This window comes from Vigna radiata, unplaced genomic scaffold (genome assembly GCF_000741045.1).
Source record: "Vigna radiata var. radiata cultivar VC1973A unplaced genomic scaffold, Vradiata_ver6 scaffold_7, whole genome shotgun sequence".
Taxonomy (NCBI): Eukaryota; Viridiplantae; Streptophyta; class Magnoliopsida; order Fabales; family Fabaceae; genus Vigna; species Vigna radiata.
The window spans coordinates 1477470-1501847 of record NW_014543262.1 but is presented as its reverse complement, the minus strand read 5'-3'; the positions used below and the strand labels follow the sequence as shown (position 1 = coordinate 1501847).

At 29.8% G+C, this 24378-nt stretch overlaps 2 protein-coding genes across 2 annotated transcripts; one reads left to right on the top strand and one right to left on the bottom strand.

Annotated features, from left to right (window-relative positions):
- Positions 1–14928: 14928 nt before the first annotated feature.
- On the top strand, positions 14929–17825 carry LOC106753815 (protein DETOXIFICATION 21). Its single transcript, XM_014635672.2, has 8 exons — positions 14929–15337; positions 15423–15961; positions 16076–16162; positions 16241–16297; positions 16964–17202; positions 17278–17396; positions 17479–17565; positions 17640–17825. The coding sequence occupies exons 1-8, from the start codon at positions 15080–15082 to the stop codon at positions 17709–17711; spliced, it is 1458 nt and encodes a 485-aa protein (XP_014491158.1). The 5' UTR covers positions 14929–15079; the 3' UTR covers positions 17712–17825.
- A 2602-nt stretch (positions 17826–20427) lies between these two features.
- LOC106753782 lies at positions 20428–24378 on the bottom strand. Its single transcript, XM_014635637.2, has 3 exons — positions 24014–24378; positions 20869–20973; positions 20428–20777 (listed from the first exon to the last, which is right to left on the bottom strand). The coding sequence occupies exons 2-3, from the start codon at positions 20942–20944 to the stop codon at positions 20671–20673; spliced, it is 183 nt and encodes a 60-aa protein (XP_014491123.1). The 5' UTR covers positions 20945–20973; positions 24014–24378; the 3' UTR covers positions 20428–20670.

Genomic DNA, 24378 nt, shown 5'->3' with positions numbered 1-24378 from the left:
TTTGAAGTGCTCAATTGAGTTTCTATTTTGGTAAAACCGAACCAATAATGCTCTTACCGTTAATTTTAGTGGATGATGTTAACTTTTTAACGAGGTGACATGCTGACATGTTATTTAATTATGACGTGACACAGTAAAATTTATTTGTTTGGAAACCTTCTTCGCCTTTCCTTCCTCTTGCAATTTTGATGTTTTGGAGTTCTTGCATTTTTTCAACGAGTTATCTGAAACTAGTAACTTTCTTGGAATTTGGATATTCCTTTTTCACAGTTATAAAAAAAGAAGACAATTTTTTTCCTGTGGTCCAACATTTTTGTTCAAAAGACTTGCGCTTTCTCTAAGGTCACTCTCCTGCTATTCACTAAACGATGAGATTTTGATATTCATGAGGATCAGATCAACCGGATCTTCCCCGAAACCAATTGAAAGAAAAGTTTTTCAGATTATGCAAAGCTATAAAAAACGGACCAAAAAAAGGGAAGAATCGATCTGAATTGCTCCAGATTTCTCCGATTCGACGAGCCCCTCGTCGTCGTAGTCGTGGCGCTTGTCGTCAAACTCCTCACCGCGAGTCGCCGCCCGCTACCCTCTCACCTTTTAATCGGATGTTGCTGCTGCTCTAGACCGATAATCTTCCTCCAACCGTCGAAGCCTCTGTCATCACTGCTGCTTTCGTGTCTGTTTCCTTTTTTTGTTTTTTAGTTGTGTGAAGAAGTAATCGGGAAGAAAGAAAGCCTCCCATTTCTCTTGTTCTTGGCTGAAGATTGGAAACCCTAAATAAATTTGTTGCCTCGCTCTTCAATCGCCGAATTTCCATTCGGAGTGGCCGAGAGCAATCATGTCGTGGTTGAGATCTACGGTGAACAAAGCGGTCGAAGTCGGCAATAATAACAACCTCACTCGCATCGTCAGGAATACGCTGACACCGTCATACAACAAGTCGATCAAGCGTTGCCGAGGGTGCCGATATCCTTTAGGGCCACATTGGTGCTAGGAATTACAAAAGTGTTGCGGAGACCATAAAGAGGTTGGAAACGCTGCTATCTCTTACAAGGGGCCTAAGAGAGTGTAGGCTGTGCTTCAAGAGATTCAGAGATGCAGTTAAAAAAGCCAAGGAGAACCCAAGGAGACCATCCCTGATTCTTTACTATGATTCTGATGTTAGGGGTGAACCGTTAAATTTTCATGATGTTTTCCTTCAAAGTCAGGCATTAGACGATGCTTCTAAACGATGATATTGCATAGTTGAAGAGAAGAGTTGGGAAGAGATATGATATGTCATTCAAAGTTGGGAACGATGATGCAAACCAGACTCAGTCATGTAATTCATAATTGTATAGTGAGCATCACACCTTACTAAAAAGTTAACATTGTCTACTAAAATTAACGACAAGGACATTATTGGTTCAATTTTACCAAAAAATGATCCAATTGAACACTTTCAAAATATGAGGACCCAATTGGAACAAACCCACATAAAATAGGACCTGTGAACCTATTAAACCTTTTTCAAATGGATAAATTTGTCACTTGAAAAAAATTTCAAGAATAAGAACCAAAGCAATACTAGAACACTCTAATGTGTAAGAAAATGTTTCACAATAATGAATTTCATTCGATCTTCAAAATTGTGTTTTCTAGAAAGTTTGACTTTATTTACAGTCAATAATTTTATATAAAATAAGATGTGAACTAGTTTCAATAATATGTATTTGAAAACTATCACATATGCTTTAAACTGACTTTTCATGCTTCTATTTTTTCATTTTTGTAATTCTAAATTATTATGAAATATTATTTTATTTTCTTAAAATATTTTAAGTTCTTTAAAATTTACAAACTCTTTTTGCTTTTTATATCTTTCAACTTTCTTTAAATTTATCCTTTTGTAAATCTTTGTTGAATCTTTTTATTTATCATACTTTCTGTATTTATTATTGTTTCCTTTTTACGTTCCTTTTCTCCATCTTTGATAGACTTTTCTCAAATCTTATTTTCCTGATATAGTGGTACGTAATAATTAATAAAATAAACAAACCAAACTTAAATTATATATTCAAGTATTTATGAATCAATTTGATATATTAAATAAATTTTAAATAAACACAACAATTTAATTTAATATATTATGATGCTTAAATTGATTTTTCAGTCTGCTTTATCTTTATCTTTTCTGTCTGCTATATCCTAAGAAACATTAATCTGAAAAACTACAAAAAGATGAAGACAGTGTTCTTCCACGACATCAACATAAACTAAAAGTTTCATATTCAATCCGACTCATCAAATTTCCATAATAATAGTTGGTTTTTTCTTTTTGTATTTTGATGTTATGTTAAAATTTCGACAATTATATGTCACATCAGCTAATAAATTTATATTGTATGTAGCTGTCAATCACCTAATAAATTTACATTGTTTGATAGTATTTATATATTAAAAATTTTAGAAACTTTCAACCATATTTCTTTCGAGGGTAGTATTATTTATACATTCAGTCAATTTTTACACAAATTTCATATCTATTATTTTACATTTTAATTTTTAATTTTATTTATAAATACAAAAAAAAAATTAACGACCGTAATACTTTTAAATTGTCAATGGGTGTAAATGGTGTAATTTTTTTTTTATTTTTTTAATTCTTAAAATTTACAATAATTTTAAACATCAATAAAATTAATTTGAAATAAAAAGTCAAAATATGATATATTTTTCAAATTTAAATCACATTACTTAAAAGAAAAATAAACTTTATGTACTTTATTCAAGAAATTTTCATGTTGGTTCATTTTTCCAAACCCATTTTTATCAATTTAAGTGAGAATAAAAGGAAAAAAAAAAAAAACACGAAATGGCTAACTGGGTCTTGTATTATATTCAATGAGGCAATAATTTCGTACGTGATTCACCTTACTATGCTTATTTAATACCTCGTTACAAAGACAAAAAGACACTCAACATAATTCACATGTTGTAGGATTGTTCAAATCTTAGACTGAGATAACTTTATGCATGTGATGATGCTGTGCATGACAGAACATAGATAATCTACGTGTAAAGCTACTTCAATTATATAATAAAACCACAATTTGTTAACCAGAATCATGATATCATGCACAATAAAAGAAATTGAAAGGAATATTTAATAGATATGGTGATAGAGACGTAAATATAATTTATACTTTTGATTTAGTTATTTTTCTTGATTTTTAGATTTATCGAAAAAAAATTATAAAATTTCTGAAAGAAGGGTCAGTCAACTTTAATGCTTTGTTCTTTTGATAGGATTTGAAGGAGATGATTTAGGGAAGATGATTTGAGTGGATTTGAGTAGATTTGAGGGTAAATTTTTTTTGTTGTTTTTTTGAGTGGATTTGTGAGTAATTGAGAATGAATTTGAGGGTAAAGTTGGTGAGAATTAGTGTAAGATTTGATTGATGTGACAAATTTAAAAAATTAGTTTAATGGATATAAATTAAAGATTACTAAAATACCCCTAGTTATTAAAATAATATAAAATGACAAAAATTAATAAATAATTAAAATAATATATTTTAAAAATGAAATAATATATTTTAAAAATGATAAAACAATTAATAAATATTTTAAAGTTAAGTTTAATATTTATATTATTATTATTATTATTATTTATATTATTATTATTATAAAAGTATGAAAGTTAATTATAAAGGTTAAAAATGAAAATACCTACCATTCCTTCCAAATCTTCGCACTGCACGGGAGATGAAAAAAAGTAACAATCCGCGCACATTCTCTCATTTCATTCCTCACAAATCTATTAAAGCGAACAAAAAAATTTTCTTCATCCATCTTTGCCAATCTACATGAACAGGAGAATCTGTTCAAAAGAACAGACCCTAAGTTTGATTAAAGTTTAAACTCGAAATTAATATCTTATGTTCGTATACGGTTAAAATGTTTATATCTGAACTAAAATTATTAAGTGTATTGTCTAAAAAGATTAGTTAAGATTTTTCATTATAAAGCAATTTAAATTTATTTCATACTTATATATTATAACTAAATTTATATAGTTTTTTACATATTAGTTATTATTTATTTTTATGATATTATTTATTAAACTTTTATTATTCTTTCAAATAAATATTATTTTAGGAATATAAATCTATAACTTATATTGATCTATAAATATAACAATAATCCTCATGGAATTGTTGAACTCCTTTTTTTGTCATTAAAAGATCAACAAACCAAGAACTTTCTCCTAATATGGAATAGGGAAAAGACTCGGAAGATAAGAAGAACGCAATGAGAAAAATGAAAATTGAATGAAGGAATGATTCTATGTAGTGGTTGAATGTATGGACTATCAAAAAGATCATATCAAATGCATAAACTTAAATGTCTATAACAATATATTCTATGATCAATGTATGTATGGAAGTCTACTCTATTTTAACAATGGTTAATATGAAGTTAGAATGCTAAATGGAATGCAATTTGAAATGTATGCACTTTGACATTTTTTTACAGCTTCAAACATAACATTTCAGTGCGGATTTTTCTAATTGCAACTCAAAATTTACCTATGTTAATAAAAATCTAAAATGCTTATTATGAACTAAGGTTATAGGAATTCATGGGATGTAAATACATTGAAATAAATCATTGCAGGGTTTTCGGGCTACATCAAAACATGACCAAAAAGGATATCAAACTTGCTTTCAAGAAGAAACTAACATTTCAATGCCACCCAAACAAGCATTTCCAATTGCCGAAAAAAGATGTTATCTCCAATTTCAACTTTTTACATAAAAGTGGAACTTCATTAAATTGATTTTGTTTTTCTGTAAAAGAAAAAAAAAAAATTTAACATCATAGTTCACAAAATTGAGGGGTTTGTCACAGTTATCTGAAAAGTAGAGAAAGGATTTGTATCATGGTTAATCAATATTAAGATTTTAACCAAAAATATATTAGTAGATTAACTCATATTAATAGATTTGGGCTTCAGAGGACCAAAACAAAATAAGAAGAGCCAAGAGCTTCATGAAACAAACCTAAATCCATTTGAACCAGAAATTGATGGGGATCTCACATTTAACTAGAAATTGAAAAAAACCCCATACTCAATTAGGTGAATGAAAACAACAAATAATAGAAAATAAGCCCAAAAGGTGAAAACATGATCAATACAATTTCTCACAATTTTAAACCATGATAAAGAGAAATGAAAAGCTCCATAGATTAGATTTAAAGCTAGAACAGAACATGCAGAAATGAAATGGGTGTTAGAGATGATAGAAAAAATCCATTACCTTAATGTTAGAGAGTGAAAGCCAAAGCTGTATTGTTAGAGCTCGACATCAAGATCATACTACTTTAAACTCAGAGAGAGTTCGACCCTGAGACCATATTACTTTAAGCACAGAGAGAGTTTGACCTTGAGGTCATACTACTTTAAGATCAAAGATAACTCAACCTCAAGACCATACTACTTTAACCTTAGAGAGAGCTTGACCCTAAGGCCATACTACTTTAAGTTTAGGGAGAGCCTGGTCCCAAGGTCATACTACTTTAAACTCAGAGAAAGTTCGACCTCAAGGCAATACCACTTTAAGCTTACAGAGAGCTTGGCTGCAAAGCTAAAATTTCTTCGAAGCTCAAATAAAGCTCGACCATAAGGCCATAATTATTTTGAAGCTTAACTCACACATGAGGCTGGAATTACTTTGAAAACCAAATAAGAGCTCAGCCACGAGCCCAGAATTACTTTAAAGCCCATATAAGAGCTCGACCACGTGGCCAAAATTACTTTGAAGCTCTAATAAAAGCTCGATCACGAGGTTGAAATCACTCAAAAGCCTAGAGAGAGCTCGACTTCGAGGCTAGATTGTATATTAGAACCTGGCCTCGAGGCCAATCCACCTATAAAGCACGACCGAATGGCTTAATTATATCATGAAATCGTCCTTGAGGCCATATTACTTTAAGTTTAAAGAGAGATTGACCCCAAGGCTATACTACTTTAAACTCAGAGAAAGTTTGGCCCTGAGGCCATACTAGTTTAAGCTTAAAGATAGCTCGACCATAAGGCTAAAGTTACTTTGAAGACTAGATAAGAACTCAGCCACAAGATCAAAATTACTTTGAAGCCTAGATAAAAGGTCAACTACAAGGCCAAAATTACTTTGAAGCTCATATAAGAGCTCAACCACTAGGCCAGAATTACTCAAAAGCCTAGAGAAAGCTCGACCCCAAGGCCAAATTGTATATTAGAATTGAGTCTCAAGGCTAATTCACCTGCTAAACACAATCGAATGCCTTAATTATATCATGAACTCAGCCTAGAGGCCATACTACTTTAAGCTCAAAGAAAGCTCGATCCATAGGCCATATTACATTAAGCTCAAAGAGAGATTGGTACTACTTTAAGCTAAGAGAAAGCTCGGTCCAAAATTACTTTGAAGTTTGGATAAAGCTTGGCCACGAGGCTAGAATTATTTTGAAGCTTATATAAGAGCTCTACTACGAGGCCATAATTACTTTGAACCCCAGATAAGAGCTCGGCCACGAGGCCAGAATTATTTTGAAGCTTATATAATAGCTTGGCCACAAGGTCAAAATTACTCAAGATCCTAAAGAAAGCTCGACCCCGAGGTCAATCCACTTGCAAAGCACGACCGAATAGCTTAATTATATCATGAACTTGGCCTCAAGGTCAACCCACATGCAATGTGTGGCTGAATGACCTAACTAAGAACTCAGCCCAATGGCCAAACCATTTGCAAGACATATAACTCGACCCAAACCAAACTCCTGAGACTAGAAAGCTTATGTTCCTACCTATCTTAAAACGTATATTAAGTGCACAACTCAATAAGACTATTTAAGACTCTTCATTATGAAGTAGCCAAAACCTACACCTATTTGATCCATCTTTACATATTATAACTAAATCTCATTCATTTGAGATGTTAATTATTATTTAATTTTGGCTTAAATCCTTAACTGGTCTCCATGTTAGGAGGGAATTTTCAGTTTAGTACCCGTTTTTAAAAGTGTATACATTGGATCCCTATGTTTTGCAATTTGTGTCAATTTAGTCCCTTTGAACCATCAATTTGGCTTGAAAATTATGCCTAATAAAAGAAATTGAAAGGAATATTGAATAGATAGGTAGATAGAAACGTAAATGTAATTTATTCTTTGTTTAGTTGATTTTCTTGATTTAGAGATTCATATGGAAAAAAAAAATGATAAAATTTCTGAAAGAAGGGTCCGGGAACTTTAAGTTTGATTAAAGTTTAAACTCGAAAATAGTATATATGAAAACAGACAATTTTATTTACAATATCTTTCATTGAAGAAGCAATCATTTAAACTGAAAAGGAAATTGCTGTAAATAGTAAGAGTGTGCTATTTAATATTTATGACAGTTATATATTTGGAAGTCAAAAATTGATCACATGTAAAGTGAAAAAACTCTGTGGGAATTAATCTTATTTGATGAGGTAAAGTTTAAGTTAATAAATATTAAATCAGATTGTTTTGAAATTTTATTATACTTTTTTATTATTTCATCTTATTATATTCATTATATGTGACAGTGTCGGGTTCCTTCCAAAAGCACATATTCCTTGCCACTTGTGTTGGAACATTATAAAACAAGAATAAGAATAAAGTGTTTTAATCAAAGTCCAATTAATTATAGAATCAGTCTAAGCTTTTTCCATAGATTTGTGGCTAAAATCCTCAAACATTTCTATCTATATTCTTGAGGAAGGTTTCAATCCAAACGAATATGTTTTTTCTTCTAAAAGTTAAATTTAAATAAATTGTACTAGAATATAAATTTTAGAAAAATATTTTTTACAAAATAACTTTAATATCATAAGTTTAAATAAAAAAAAATTGGAGATATATAAAATTTAAGGTTCACGTGAAGCCAAATTTTAAACGATTTTTCAATATTAATAATTTTATTAATAATTTTATTCTGATAATTAAATTAAAATAATATTCAAATAGAATGTACTAATAATAACTGAAAACACATGTACTATGGGTTCACTTCTTTTTAAAAAAAATTAACAGAAATTTTATTAAATTATAAAAGAATTTTTATAAAAAATAATTAAAAAATAAATAATTTGTATAATTTATTATAATTAAATATTTCGTTATTATAAATAATTATTCGAATTTAAAAATAGTTATTAAATGAATAAAATAGTAAAATAATTATTTTAATTTATAAAGTAATTAAACTTATATTAACTCATCTAAAGAGTAAAACTGGAAATATAATTATTTTAATTAGGGTAAAGTTGAAAAAACAATCTGTACACAAAAAAAAAAAAATTGAAATCCCTAGCATAAACACAGATACTGGTGTATGTGAGTACGATTTTTTTAAATATTTATAAATTATTTAAATTTTAAAATTAGTAATTAAAAAAATAAAATATGTATATAATTATAATACATAGTTATAGATATAGCTATAGATAAAATAAATATAGTTATTTAAATAAAAAAATATTATAAGTAATAACATCCTCTTGATACAATTTTTTTTTTCATCTTACACCCTACTTGTGACACTCATGGATAATGATTTTCTAGGTCGTAGTTGAACTTTTTTTTATTATTATTAAAAAATGACTTTGAATGAGTGAAAAGAAAAAGGAGAAAAGAGTGAAAAGTGAAGGTATTTGGATTGTGGAAAAAAAAATTGAAAATGAATGGAAAGTTAGTAGTAAATTTAATTGATGTACTATAATAAATTTAATTGTATATTAATATGTTTGAACAATATTTTATAAAATAATTTTTTTAAAACAATTTAGTGTAAATATAAATTTTGAAAATGTAAATTAAAGATAAAATCAACTTTAAATTAAATAAGAGTTATTATAGAGTCTTAATAAATAAAAAAATTATATTTCAGAATAAATTTATATTAAAATAAAAATTTAATTATTATTTATGTTTGTGTATTTTGAATGATTTATTCTGTTATAATAAAATTAAATAATTTATTATATAATTAAAACTTGACTTTCCTTACTCTTCTTTACAAATCAGTGTGGACAATTTCAAGTTTAGATTTTATAAATTCACGTGATAAAATATAGTATTTATTGAGGATTGTGGTTCAATATTTGTTTAATTTTTTTTTGGTAAACCAAATTAAGTCGAAGGTAATTTTTCGTGAATTAGATTAACAAAAACTTTTTTTTTTATTTTTTTTATCTAAGTTAGAGTATATGTTAATTTAAGATTTTATAATTAAAATAAAATTTATATATATATATATATATATATATATATATATATATCACGAAAAATGATTTTTTCACATAATTAACCTTTTTTACATTTATTTGACATTATCTTTTTCTATTTTTTATTCTTTTTTTTTTTGAAAAAATACAAAATTTTACACATTTATGACCATTTTACTCTTATACTGTGTATCAAATGAATGTAAAAGTATGTTATTGTACCATTGCTCATAAAGCAGTACTAATTATTGTAAAGCAAGTAGAGTGTAGGACGAATGTCTCATCTCTATCTTTTATACATAAAAGTTCCGAATAAAACAAATATGTATCTTCCTCCTTATGAATTTTATTATGGTTTAATGTCTTCGGAGGTCCTTATTTAAGTGAATTTGTATCAATTGGGTACCTATTTTGATAAAATTGAGTCAATAATGCCCTTGTCGTTAATTGTTGTGGACGGTGTTAATTTTTTTGCAATGTGACATACTGAGGTGTCCTTTAATTACTATGTGACACAGTATGAGATTATTACGTGGATATTTATATCATTTTAAATTTTAAAATACACGAGTTGACGATAGAGGCAACGAGAGCCCGGCAGAGGCGCGACGAGGACGCGACAAGGGCGCATTTCTTCTTTGTCCCTCCATTTTGATTCACGAGGCAAGGAGGAAGCTTCCTTTCCCTCTTCCTTTTCTGACTGATAATGTTAAGGTGTTGAGTTGTGATTTTTGGGTTGAAGCTAGATTGGAGGCTAGTTGATGAAGCTGTGATTGAGGATTTTAGTGACCATGAGAGGGACTTGGAGTATCGAAAATCTGTGACTTGTAAATTGTTTTTGGGTTGCACTTCTAATCTTATTTCCTTTGGTGTTAGAGACATTGTTTGGTTTCTTCTTCAGCATCGCATGGTGAGTTACTTTCCCTTGTTCGAAGGCCAATTCAAGCCTTTGCAATGGTATTCTTCAATGCTTCTCACACCATCATGGTTAAATAGTAAATTCAACTAAAGTTATTAAATTTCCCTTTTTTTATGCGTTTTGCAATGTGCAGGTTGATGTAGTTGTTACAACTGCAGGTGGCATTGAAGAAGATCTTATTAAGTGCTTTGCACCAACATTTATAAGAGATTTCTCTCTGCCTGGAGTGTATCTACGCTTAAAAGGGTTTAATCGGATTGGTAATTTGTTGGTCCTTAATGATAACTACTACAAATTTGAGGATTGGATTATTCCTATTATCCCTTCGTTCTGTTGCGATATTGGGGTTAGGGTTCGGACTGAGAATTTGGGTTAACGACCTCTCACTACTGGTGTAGATGTGATGCGAAGATTTCACGTTCTCTGTTTGCTCGATTTTGGGATTTAGGATTTTATTGTTCTGTTTGCAGGTTAGCTTCATCAATGGCGCAGAGATGAAGACTAAAAGAGGTTCACGATTTGGAGGTTTAATTGTTGTTATTTGTGCATTCTCGCGTTTTCACGTTTTTCAGAGGTTGATCGTGGCTGGCAAAGTGGCGTACAATAATGGCTGACGAATTGGTTTGTCGTCTGTGATGATTTTGTTGTTGCTTAAACGTGGCTCAATCGCAATTGAGATGTGTGATTTGTGTGACTGCCATGGAGAAGATGGTGGAGTAGATTCTCGAGTAGATGTGCGATTCTGGTTCTGTGGTTTGATCTTATGCATGTTGCTTGCGATTGACGAAGGAGGAGAGTGATAGAGGACTTGCAACAGCCATGGAGGTTCACGGCGAAGGTTGAGGGGACAGCTTCCGACGAGGATGACGGTGGTGGCACATAGTAGCTAAGGTTTGGAAATTATGGTTTTTGTGGAGAAGGCATAAATGACGTGGCAGGAAGCATGATGTGGTATGTTCTGGTTGGTTAACCTGTGCCACGTCGTAATTAAAGGACACCTCAACATGCCACATCGCAAGAAAGTTAACGTCGTCCACAATAATTAACGACAAGGGCATTATTGACTCAATTTTATCAAAATAGAGACCCAATTGAGAACTTTCAGAATACAATGACCCAATTGATACGAATCTGCAAAAATAGGGACCTTTAAAAATATTAAACCTTTTATTTTTTTAATTTAAACTATTTTATAAAAGTTAATACAAATAGTAAAAATAGTTTGATCATACTTTTATTTACAGTAAATTTTCTTTTGTTTTTGAACTTATGCGTTCAAATTAGTACTCAATAGATAAGAGTTACTATGAATTGATATATATATATATATATATATATATATATATATATATATATATATATATATTATTGAGTATTAATTTGATTTTATAATTAGTTTGATTTGATCAAGTGTTTAATTTATTATCTTTTTGTTTAAGATTTGAAAAAAAAAAAATAGGTTTAAACCCTTTTTTGGTCCCTAAGTTAAGTTCTGATGTTCAGTTTAGTTTTCACTTTTAAAAATGTCAATCTTTAGTCCCTATAATATGAAAAATGTATTAGATCAGTCCTCACGACAACACTTAATGAACAATAAATCACAAGTTTTCATACCTAGGTATCCAATATTTCGTGATTTGTTAACAGAAGATGTTATGAACAACAAATCACTTAATGAAAAACTTGTGATTTGTTAACGGATAGGACTGATTTGATACATTTTTCATATCATAGGGGCTAAAGGTTGACATTTTTAAAAGCAGAGACTAAACTGAACATCAGAACTTAACTTAGGGATAAAAAAAGGGTTTAAACCAAAAAAAATATATTGTAATTTGATTTTGTATTGATTTAAATTTTAATTGATGTTCTGATTATAATTTGATGTTAATACTTTTGGATTTTATATGAAATTATGTTTAATTTGTTCTTTCATGAGCCCATCAAGATCTTGAACTTTACAAAACTTTGGTTTAATAGGTTCAGAGGTCCCTATATTTGGAGATTTGTTTCAATTAGGTCCTCCAATTTTTGAAGTGATCAATTAGGTCCCTAATTTTGTCAATTTGAATCAATAAAAGCTTTTATGTTAAATGCAGTTAACGTCGTGAAGTTTTTGAACATGTGGCACACTGACGCTTCCAGGTGGCATCGTTTTAAGTGCATAAGTGGATTATAAAAGGGTGAAATCCCTAAATTAAAAGGGTGTATTTGAAGGTGAAATCCCTAAATTAAAAGGAATCCACCCTTTTATAATCCACCTATGCACTTGAAACGGTGTCACCTGGAAGCGTCAGTGTGTCACATGTTCAAAAACTTCACGGCGTTAACTGCATTTAACGGAAAGACTTTTATTGATTCAAATTGACAAAATTAAGGACCTAATTGATCACTTTCAAAATTGGAGGACCCAATTGAAATAAACCTCCAAATATAGAGACCTCCGAACTATTAAACCCAAAACTTTTTACCATAACTAGTAAAATCTTATTGAAAGCAATATTTTCACCATCCTAGTTTAGAATAAAAAAGCACCCTAAGTCTGTCAATTTAAATTTAAATAATGATATTTTCATAACATTTTTTTTATAATATTTTAACATTATTTACGTGTCATTATGTAATTGGTTCATAGTGGTATTTATGATTATTGTTATTGATTGTGAAATATTTTTGACCAATCACAAAATGATATTTAAATGATATTAAAATGTTGTTAAAAATTATCGTGAAAGTATCATTATTCGTATTCAACAATGAATAAAATATACCTGCTTGATATTTGTGCACGTTCCGATCTCTTTATGGCCACATCTCCTTTCTTTTGATCCCTTATTTCTAAAATTTCATCATGTCTATTAAAATTACAAAATAATAAATTTATATATGGTGTTCGTGGTATACTTTAGTTTGTTTTTTTTTAATTAAAAATAAGTATTCAAATGAAACATAAAATAATATGTACACTTTGGTTTCATTTAGTTTGAAAGAACAAAAATATTGAATAATTTAGTTTTGATTTTTTTAGTTTTAAATTTTTTCTATTAAAAATGTATTCTTTCGTTTTATCTTTTAAATTAAATTATAATAATTGAGAAATATGATTTTCAAAATCTATGAAATAATAAACTAATTGAATTAAAAGATTGAATATTTAATATTATTAAAAACTAAAATTATATATATCTTTATAGTATAACAACAACAAATACGAATAAAAAATTTAAAGATCAATCCATATAACATAAAAATGCAATAACAAGTTATGTGAGATAATGTAGTTAATAGTGTCACCTTCATGAAGAGTTAACAAAGTCTATGGTAAAGTGATAAAAAAGAAACTCGTACAAGGTTGGACTGTATAATTTATTGGTATAATAATAATATATGGAAGACATGTTGTGATTTAATTTAGTTTGGTTGGATTTTAAAAATTCAAACAGAAACAATTCGATCGTTAGAAGAAAAAAGCAAAACAATCCAAAAACTTCTAGTTTTTTTTTTTATCATTATTATTTATTTGAATCAACTTTTTATTTTTTTTTATCGGTTTTACTCTGTACATCTCTAAATTTATATGTGTTTAAAAATCCAACTTATGAATATAAAATTACAGAGACTTTGGCTATATTGAGTGAAAAGTACAAAGATTGAAAACGCATTGCTTCCAAATATATTTATTTTGATAACTTTCTGAGTATTGGAAGGGTGGTGGTGGTCCTGTCTGCTAAAATTACTTTGCATAGAGACCATATGATAATATAATTTCACAATAAGTCCTTTTCTTCCTTCCAAAATAAGGCTCTTTTTACAAAATAAAAGGGTGAACTATATTAAACAGACAAAACATACAGAATGTGGGGAAGGTAAATTATTGACAAAATAATGTGGCAGCTTGTAATTTAATGTTTTGTTGTCCACACATAACAGGTCTACTGTGTCTTGGTAAAAGGTATTAAGTAGGTCCCCCTATCATTTAGGCATAGGATGTTGATTCTTTGTTTACGTCTTATTCATAAATTTTTCTCTATTGGATATATATTTAAGTTTATCACCGTACAAGTAGATATAACTTTGGTGCAAATTTAATACAAAAAAAAAAAGACAAAATTTACATTTATTTCATGAATATATAATATTCAATATACGTAAATTTCCTTTTGGTATTAAATCAAGAGGCATACATTTACGTTGTGAATTTTAAGATACGAAAACGTTGTGGATTTTAACTAGTGCTATCAAAACAGGTCTCTTTGACTCGGTTTGATCTATTATGGGTTGGTTACTTAGTGAAACAGTTCAACCCAACTTATTTTTTAATAAGTTAGAAAAATTCGAATTTGATCCGACCTACAAAAGATTGGTGGGTTAAACGGGTTGGTTCAGTGACTTACTTAATTACAATTTCTTTTAAAATAAAAAATTACAAACTTTTTGTAATTAAAATCTAAATAAATTTCACTCCCAAAATTATATTGAACTCAAGACAATTCAAAATAATAAAAAAAAGTACAAAATAATCTTTTTTGGTATATAGTCATTTGAAGAGAGTATTTTTTAGGATTTCATAAGATAATAAATTAATAAAACAAAATGAGCCAACCTAACTCATCACAAGTTTAACCTAAATGAGTCGGATTAAAAATTGACCTGTATAAAAAAAACATTTGTTTTTAATTCAACCCTATTTAAACCTTTGATGAATTGGATTAACAATTGGGTTTTAATCATTTTGTCAAGTGTAATTTTAACATTTCTTTTGTCTTTTACAATTAAGTTTGACTTAGTCTTACCTAGACTTCGAAAAAAAAAAAAACTAAAATATAAGGAGTGAATGAGTTTTATGTGAGTAGAAGATTGGCAGCAGCATAGTAGATTGGTGGAGATGGGAGAAGAGGAAAAGGAGAAGCTTTTGCATGAGGTAGAGAAGAAGTGTTTGGAAGAGGAAGAGTCAGTGGGGAAAAGGGTATGGGAAGAAAGCAAGAAGATGTGGGTGGTAGCAGGCCCTGCCATATTCACAAGGTTTTCAACTTTTGGGATTATGGTTGTTACTCAATCCTTCATTGGCCATATTGGTTCAACTGAACTAGCTGCATATGCTCTTGTTATGACTGTTCTAGTCAGGTTTGCAAATGGGGTATTGGTAAGTCTTTCTTTTCTTTTCTTTTCATCTTGTTCTTTGGCTAGTAAGTACGAAATCCAAGATTTTCAAATGGAAAATATTGTAGATTGGCATGGCAAGTGCTTTGGAAACTCTTTGTGGTCAAGCATATGGAGCCAGAAAGTATGACATGCTTGGAGTGTATCTTCAAAGATCATGGATAGTGTTGTTCATAGCCTCTATATTCCTTCTTCCAATTTACATCTTCACCACCCCTTTGTTGGAGGCTCTAGGCCAAGACAAAACCATTGCTCGAGTTGCTGGAAGCATATCTCTCTGGTCAATTGGCATCATATTTTCTTTCACTGTCTCATTCACCTGCCAAATGTTCCTGCAATCACAAAGCAAGAACAAGATCATCGCCTACCTTGCAGCAGTTTCAATTTCATTGCACGTTTTCCTTTCATGGCTTCTAACTGTTCAGTTCAAGTTTGGGCTAAACGGTGCACTCACATCGACACTTCTGGCATATTGGATTCCAAACTTTGGCCAGCTTGTGTTTATCATGACCAAGTGCCCTGACACATGGAAAGGTTTCTCATTCTTCGCCTTCAAAGATCTTTGGTCTGTTATCAAGCTTTCTCTCTCTTCTGGGGCTATGTTATGGTAAGATTTTATCCAATTTTTTATTTGTGTTTTGCTTGAATGCTGCTACCTTTATGTTGCAGAAAAAAAGAAAAAACATAAGAGATATATCACTGACTATGGTTCCTTTTACAGTCTTGAGATCTGGTACAACACAGTTTTGATTCTTCTTACAGGCAACATGAAAAATGCACAAGTTTCCATTGATGCTCTGGCCATATGGTAACTGTAATCTGCTTCTTCTTATTCTTCTGTTTATTTAATGATACTAACATTCTATATTTCTATCACTTTCTGCAGTCTCAACATCAGTGGATGGGAAATGATGATAGCTCTTGGTTTCTTTGCCGCCGCAGGGTAACTTTTTTCTTTTCTCTTTTTCTTGATTTTTTATGTTTACTTTTTAAACATTAATTTTAAAACAAAACATGTTCACCAAAACGGGAATTCAAACGAGTTTCTACTTAATTGCATACATTTTATATTTATTTTAAAATTAAAATATTTTTATTGTAAATTTAACATTGAAAAATATAGTATTGTTATTTTTGATAAAGATATTTTCATTATTAATATCAATAAATTATTAACTACCATTATCACTCTATTATAACTAACTATTATTCTCATCATTATATCACTTTATTACAACTAACTATTATTGTCGCACATATTTTTAACATAGTAAACTTTTATAATATTTTCTTTCTCTTTTTACATATGAATAATTTGATATTATTGCTTTTATTTCTTAATACATGAAATTACTTTTTAGTCCACGATCATGTTTTTTTATTGTTTCGTTCTTTTAAAATTTGAAGTAACCGATCTTTAGCATTTAAAAATAAATAAACGATATATATATAGTTTAAAGATTTGAAATATTTTCAAAGATAGTATATAGGTTAACATTACATGACAACAATAACTAGAACACTAACACGGTACAAGAATGAATATATATTAAGAGCAAAACTCATAAAAATAGTATAAGATGGTTGATATATTGATGATTTTGTGCAGTGTTAGGGTTGCAAACGAGCTTGGAAGAGGGAGTTCAAAGGCTGCAAAATTTTCCATTCTGATAACAGTTCTGACATCATTTGTGATTGGATTCGTTCTATTTTTGATGTTTCTGTTTCTGCGGGAAAGACTTGCTTATATTTTCACCACAGACCTTGAGGTGGCTAAAGCAGTTGGTGATTTATCACCATTGCTCTCATTTTCCATCTTGATGAACAGTGTTCAACCTGTGCTCTCTGGTATATTTTCTTATATTTAATTTCCTCAAAATGTGGATTATTCTATGCAGTTGTAATGTTTTTATGAATATATAGGAGTTTCTGTTGGAGCTGGATGGCAAAGCATTGTTGCATATGTAAACATTGGCTGTTATTATCTTATTGGTATTCCTGTTGGAGTGCTTCTTAATCACTTTTTCCATTTGGATGTCAAGGTAATTCGTTCATCTTCTGCAAATGCATAGCTGATGCAATCATTCAAACTTTTATATCATATTATATAAAATTTAATTGTAGGGTATTTGGATTGGAATGTTGTTTGGAACATTTGTTCAGACCGTGATGCTTATTACGATCACATTGAAAACAAACTGGGACAAGCAGGTACGTAATAGATATTTTTCTGTTGCTTATCACTGTTGATTTTCCATTAAGCTTTTCATATATGAATGTCACAGGTAGAGCTAGCTCGAAATCGTGTTAACAAATGGACATTGGTGGAGAACGAAGAACCAACCATATCTAGCTAAACTCTCTATTTAACTTTGATCTTTTGAGCTATCTCCATCATTTTGTTTAATCAAACTTAAAACCATACATCAATTGATTTCCCAAATAAATTCAAGACTCTCTTGTTCAGTATAGTCAAAGTTCCACTTTAGAAAAAATAAGAAATGGGTATGAGTTTATATAGACATAAGATACCTTCATTAATAAAAAAAGGTTTTTAAAATGGTACTAAAAACAAATTCTTGAAAACTTGATTCAAAACAGACAATATCTTATATGAGATAAAATTTATAATAAATACTAAATGAATATCCATGAATAATGAATATAACAATACATATCAAAATAAAATTATTAGTGAAAGAAATATTAATCATGATTTAAAAATTAATTCTATATATATTTTTTTATTTACACATGAAATTGAAATAATTTTGCGAAAGATTAATTTTTTAAAATTTATATTTTAAAAATTTATTTTTAAATAGCTTTACTTAAAATTTTAAAAAAATATATAAATATTTACAAGTACCTATAATAATCGTGAAAATAAAAATTTGTAGGTATTTTTTCATAGATATCTAACAAAATGATAAGATGGATAACAAATATATACTATTCCCTATCAGATCTGTCATTTTTATTCATTCATGTCTCACAAAAGCATGTAATTAATATATTTATTTATTATTATGGTTAATCGTTGATGAATATTTAAAACATTAAATATGATTTTTCTATGAATAGAAACGTGCTTTCAGTTACCACACACACACACATACATGTATATATATATATATATATATATATATGATAAATGAGATGGTGATTATTAAATTGTCAGCTCCCATTAATATACAACACGTTTACACTGAATTTATAGACAAATTAGGTCACGGTCACAATCGACATTGACATAAAGGACAACTTTCACACTATTTGTATATAGCATAAAAGACATTTTTTTTTTACTTATATTATAACTTCATGTTTAGCCAATAAGATAGAAGTACGTACTAGAATTATGTAAAAATAATATTTATCAAGCATCATTTTCACACGAATAACATGTAAAGAGTAAAAAAAATATATTATATATATATATATATATATATATATATATATATATATATATATATATATATATCCTAAACAAGCTTTTTCTTTGTCCAAAGCTTATATAAGAATATTATGTATCTAAATGCGTCTAATAGAGTTTAAATGCATGCATATAATAGGATAAATACATCTAATAGGCTAAATGCTTGTAATGGTCATTACATTGTATTAATCATTCATTCATCAAAGTCATCCTATAAGGATTCTCAGATGATTAAATAATAGATTTTTGTAAATATGTCTACTAACTAATCATACGTTGAGACAAAGTTTAAGTCAATAATCACTTCTGAACATAATCTCTAATGAAATAATGTTTAATTTCAATATGTTCCATCCTAAAATACAGGACAAGATTTTTTTGTTAAGTTTATAATAACACTATTATAGTAAAGTATAGAAATGTTATTCCTATTTATAATGTAGTCCTCCAATTAATTTTTATCCAAAGTATTTGAGAACATTAATAAAATTAGAGTTGTTAAAATGAGTCATAACTCGTGGATCAATTCGGTCCATCACGAGTTTGAGTCGAATTGGATTTGAAAAAATTATATTTTTTATGTAAGTCAGATTTTTTTTATGCGAATTATCCGTTTTAACAACTCTAAATGAAATGAATACTTTCACAAGTGTTTTTTTCCTTCAACCTTAGTTCCTTCATTGTCAACATTACGTTATCCTCGCAAAGTATAATTTTCTTGTTTTTTCAGCAGAGATCAAGATTAGTAGTACCTTTAAAAGGTTTAAATATTTCCTTAACAATATTAAGATGTACTCCTTTTGAGTTTTTTTGAAATCGGACATTAAGACAAACTAAAAATAATATCAAGCCTAGATGCAATAAGGTATAAAAATGAATTAATCATATGCCTATATTTAATATGATGTATTAATGTATTTCATTTTGCAATCCTAAGGATTAGATACATTAGAGTCTTCGTCTCCTTTGCATATTCCAAGTTAAACTTCCTAAGAAGTTCTCTAAAATATTTGTTCTTTTATTTTTTTTTTTATTTGACTAAACTTTTTTTATAAATTTTATAAAAACTAATTTATTAGAAGTCAATTCCAAGTTAATTGGAAAAGAACTTTGGACCATCTTACCAAACACTAATTATTTTTGGCTACTTTTTTTTAACAAAAAGTTAAATAATATTTATTTTTCTACATTCAAGCTTGTAGATGCATTAAATATTCTTCACACAAGATTGAATGCATGCATATTCTTTACGGAACTTTTCAATCTTTAGTAAAGCATAGGCCTAAAGGGTAGAGTTGTAAGTTAGTTCTTCAAAGAGACATATGTAGACAATTCAATATGTATCACAAAATGCTTCAAACTATGTATAATTACTGTTTGTCTAAGAAAAAACTTATCAAACAAAATATATAAGCAAAGTGTTTGCAATTGTCAATGTGTATAAGAAATAAACATACTAACAACAAAATATACAAACTCAAAAACCCCTTTGAAGACGTATTTAATTAAGGTTTTCAACTTGTATGACAAAAGATGTCAGCCAGTAGTAAGAAAAAATGTCAGCACAGAACTTAAATTTAAAAAGAAGGGAAACTATTTTATGTAAGCAAAATCAATCATTAAAGCACATACAATTCAAAAAGTAACTTGACTGGTTAGTTTGCTTAAATGTTAAAAATGAGGTTACAAAGCTTATTTCAATTCTTTCCATAACGCATTATTTTAAATGAAAATCCACTTGAATATTTCCCCACAGGTAAAATTCTCGATACTATTAACAAATGGAGGAAGGATGCGTAAACCTTTAAAATCATAACCTTCCAGAAAATCTGCTTTATGATACTAAATAATTATCACAAGATATAGCGTAGCATAGTTCAGCCGTCTTGGCCATTGCTCCCCCCTGACTCCGTTGCCCTTAGTTCTTCAGCCAGCATCCTCGCCCTGTTCTGTGCTTGCCTTTCTACAGCAACCATATACAGGCCTAGACAATTGAGTTATGAAAACAAGATTAAAATTGAACAAAGTTTCAATGAGAAAAGAAATAGCACAAGCCTAGGGTTCAAAATACTTACCGACAGCACTTCCAATAGCACAAACCCAAAGAATTCTCATGGACCACTTGTCCCCAATTACTCCTCTGGTTCCCATTGTATGTAGAATAAGCCAGAAACTTTGCTCTGCAAAAAGGATACAAGCTTAGCAAAACAAAAGAAACTGACACGATTTGTTGAACTATCAATTAAGTATATGTTCCATCTCCCCAAAAGTCCAACATTTAATACAAATGAAGTTTAATAGTTTATCCCTTAACCCACTGAACCGCTTCTAAAACACAAACTATGAAGGCCTGAAGAGTCAACATGAAAAATATCTCAGGTATAGCATGAGCCAACTTAAGTGGAACATTATCGTCCCATTCAACACAAACATAAAATTTAATGATTAAGAATGTTTCAATAATCTTTTATTTCTATTTTTAGAATTAGAAAATTAAAAAACAGAATAGAATATTCTGTTACAACCTAAGTTACTACCTCCACCTCAAAAAACATTTCAATTAGGTTGGCTGCTGAGGCTCCAGCAAATCCACCACTGGACATTGCAGCTTCCTTATCCCATCGGTAATTTCTCAACATCCAAAGAAACAAAAACAATGTCTAGGTGTACAAAGCGTGTATGCTACAATAGGCATTGTATCCACGAGAGACATGTACTCAGTGTTAAGAACATTATGACCATTTGGAATACTCTCAAGTCATATATATATTTTTTTTTACTAGTAAAAATAGAAATACAACAAATACAAAAACAACAAACTTCAGATTCCAATTCTTCCTCCCCTCTTTGATAGGTTTCTTTTGTCAAGAAACATATCTTCCTCTCAAAACAGCACACTCACAAACAGAATATTGGACAAAAACCGTATATTATTCTGATGAACAAGAATACACTGTACAGCACCCAACTCTCAAGGAAGCACTCTCCCTCCACAGGAACAACCTCCTGTCAACACAACTGAAATAACAAAAAACTGCCCCTCTACCAGACCCTCCCTTGCCTTCTTATAAAGGCAACCCACTTCTAACTACTCAACAACAATTAATTCCTAAACTGTTTTCTCTGTCCTGCACCTATTATAACCTATCATATTATATCCTATCACTCTTAGTTTTTAACTGCAATAGTATTGGTTTGGAAACGCCTTAGGCACGGAGAAAACATAAACACACAAACAGAGCCTCCCCAGGGCCGTAATACGCATCAAGCAGATAGACAAAACCAGAATCACACAAACTCAATCATGCAGAAAACACAATAACAGTGAAAATCATGCTACATTAATCCAACAACGAACAAAAGAACTTCGGCAATTAAGTCAGACTAAATAGCCTTTTAAAGCTCCAGGATTCAAAGTTTCATCCAATCATCAACAAGAAACCCCAACACTTCGTCAGACTCAACCAAAATCATCTCTACCAATCAAATCAGAAAGCCCGGACTCCAGTAGAATTATCCTTACCCTTTTTAAACATTTACTCATCAAAACATATATCATACAATATCATAATTTCAGTAGATACATACAAACTAACTCCGACTCATTAGTGATGACAGTACATATATATACCATAAACTGCATCTATATTACTTCTACTCAACCATTCCATACTATTACAAATCATTTAATCACAAAGAACCCATAATGAATCAAACATGCAGCATACCTAAAGTTCATCTAATACTAATAATTATACACAATATAAATTAAACTACATCATCACTGAATCATACCTGACTACTTTACTATTCTTTCTAACGCATATAATAATTTATTTTATTAACAGAGGAACGAAAATGATCATAGCATTCTTATTCACTTCCTATGCCTACAAAGACCTGAACAAAGTATAAACAAAACATCCAACCATTTTATAAGTCATGTCACCATAGTTAATATTTTTACTTTTCTTAAACTTTAACAAACTATCCCCCATTATATTTCTCCAAAACCATAACTCCCATTCAAAATATAAACATTACAAAACTCAGTACATTTTTTAACATCTGCACATCTTGAAAGTAACCTAGATACAAGCAACATACTCAACTACCATGAACCAATTCACCCTAACATCAGATTAAAAGCCCTAAACACCTTAAATCAAACCCACGTGAACGAACAAATTTAGAATTGATCTTAACAGCTGTTAACTACCTCAACATAAACTTTCATTCTCTTATTAAATAGTCCAAACAAATTAACAAATAGGTTTAACCCCATTACCCCAATATGATACATTCATGCATCAGTATTTAACATTCCTACAAATTAACTTAGTCCCTAAAACCACATGCTCATGACCGTATTACAGAAACTTCTCTGCATCTTTATTTCCTAAATATCCCTTGTAACTACAACATTTGCACTACTTAGTTACATTCAATCTTTTCAGCACAGCAACTAAGAGTGAAACCAAATTCAATAATCACTAGCCATCATACAATATTCTAAACTCAAAAGATACAAATTTTAACTTTATTTTCATCCAACTCAAACCAGATTTCCTTCATCAATTAATAGAGCCTAGCTCTCAATTAGTTCAAACAGTACATCCAGAAAAAAACATTCCAAATGCCAAACCATTATGAATTATCCCAACTTGGTTTTATCTAACAAACATAGATATTGCAAAATATATACAAGACTTCAGTAACTCTTTAAGACTTGCATTCTGTCACACAATTATAGGTGCATAGATTACTACTATCTTTAATTCATGTCACGTTCCAGACCAAACAATATCCTTAATTTAACACTTATATCATCATTCTTTCCACCCTAAATCCAATTTCAAAATTCATCATTAATTTCAAGCAATACCCAATCCCCAATTCGACCCAACCACCTTTCATTCTTCTTCATCAAAACCAACTATATCATTTACATCCTTAAACCACAACATTCCAGACCATAAAACATTTCAGTTAGCACATATTATAACAGAACGCCCACCAATTACAAGCTTATTATTTAAATTTTATAAACTCAGAATACTGCACAGATTAATATTCGGACCCAATATCACCGTATTCCTAATTTAAAATGTACACAACTCTAATTTAGTCCAAAAATGCCGAAGTAACAATTCACAACAAAAGACCAACCCCTCATACAATTACGTCTAATCCAAACAAGGAAATAATAGCTCCCCATACCTGGAAAATGTGTTCTCCCTCTCCGCAAAACGTTTCCTCCAAACTCCGCAACCTCACGCGTCTCGCACTTAACCCGGAATGCTTCCTAGCTTGCACTCGCACCTTTCTTTACTGTTTAGTTTCTACAATCACTTGCTTTAGTGTATATCTAAGCTCTCTTGATCGTTCTATTTATAGGTTCTCCCCATTATCCCAAATTAAACTCCCGCACCCTAGAAATCAATTCCCCAACCTCGGATTCTTCTTCTCTATTACTGTTTGAAACTGCACATTGCTCTCATAATTTCTCCATTTTCGTTACTCTTTCGGAGCATTGGATTCTCTTCTTTCCCAAGTCTAGGGTATCCAAAAAAACAAAAGAAGGG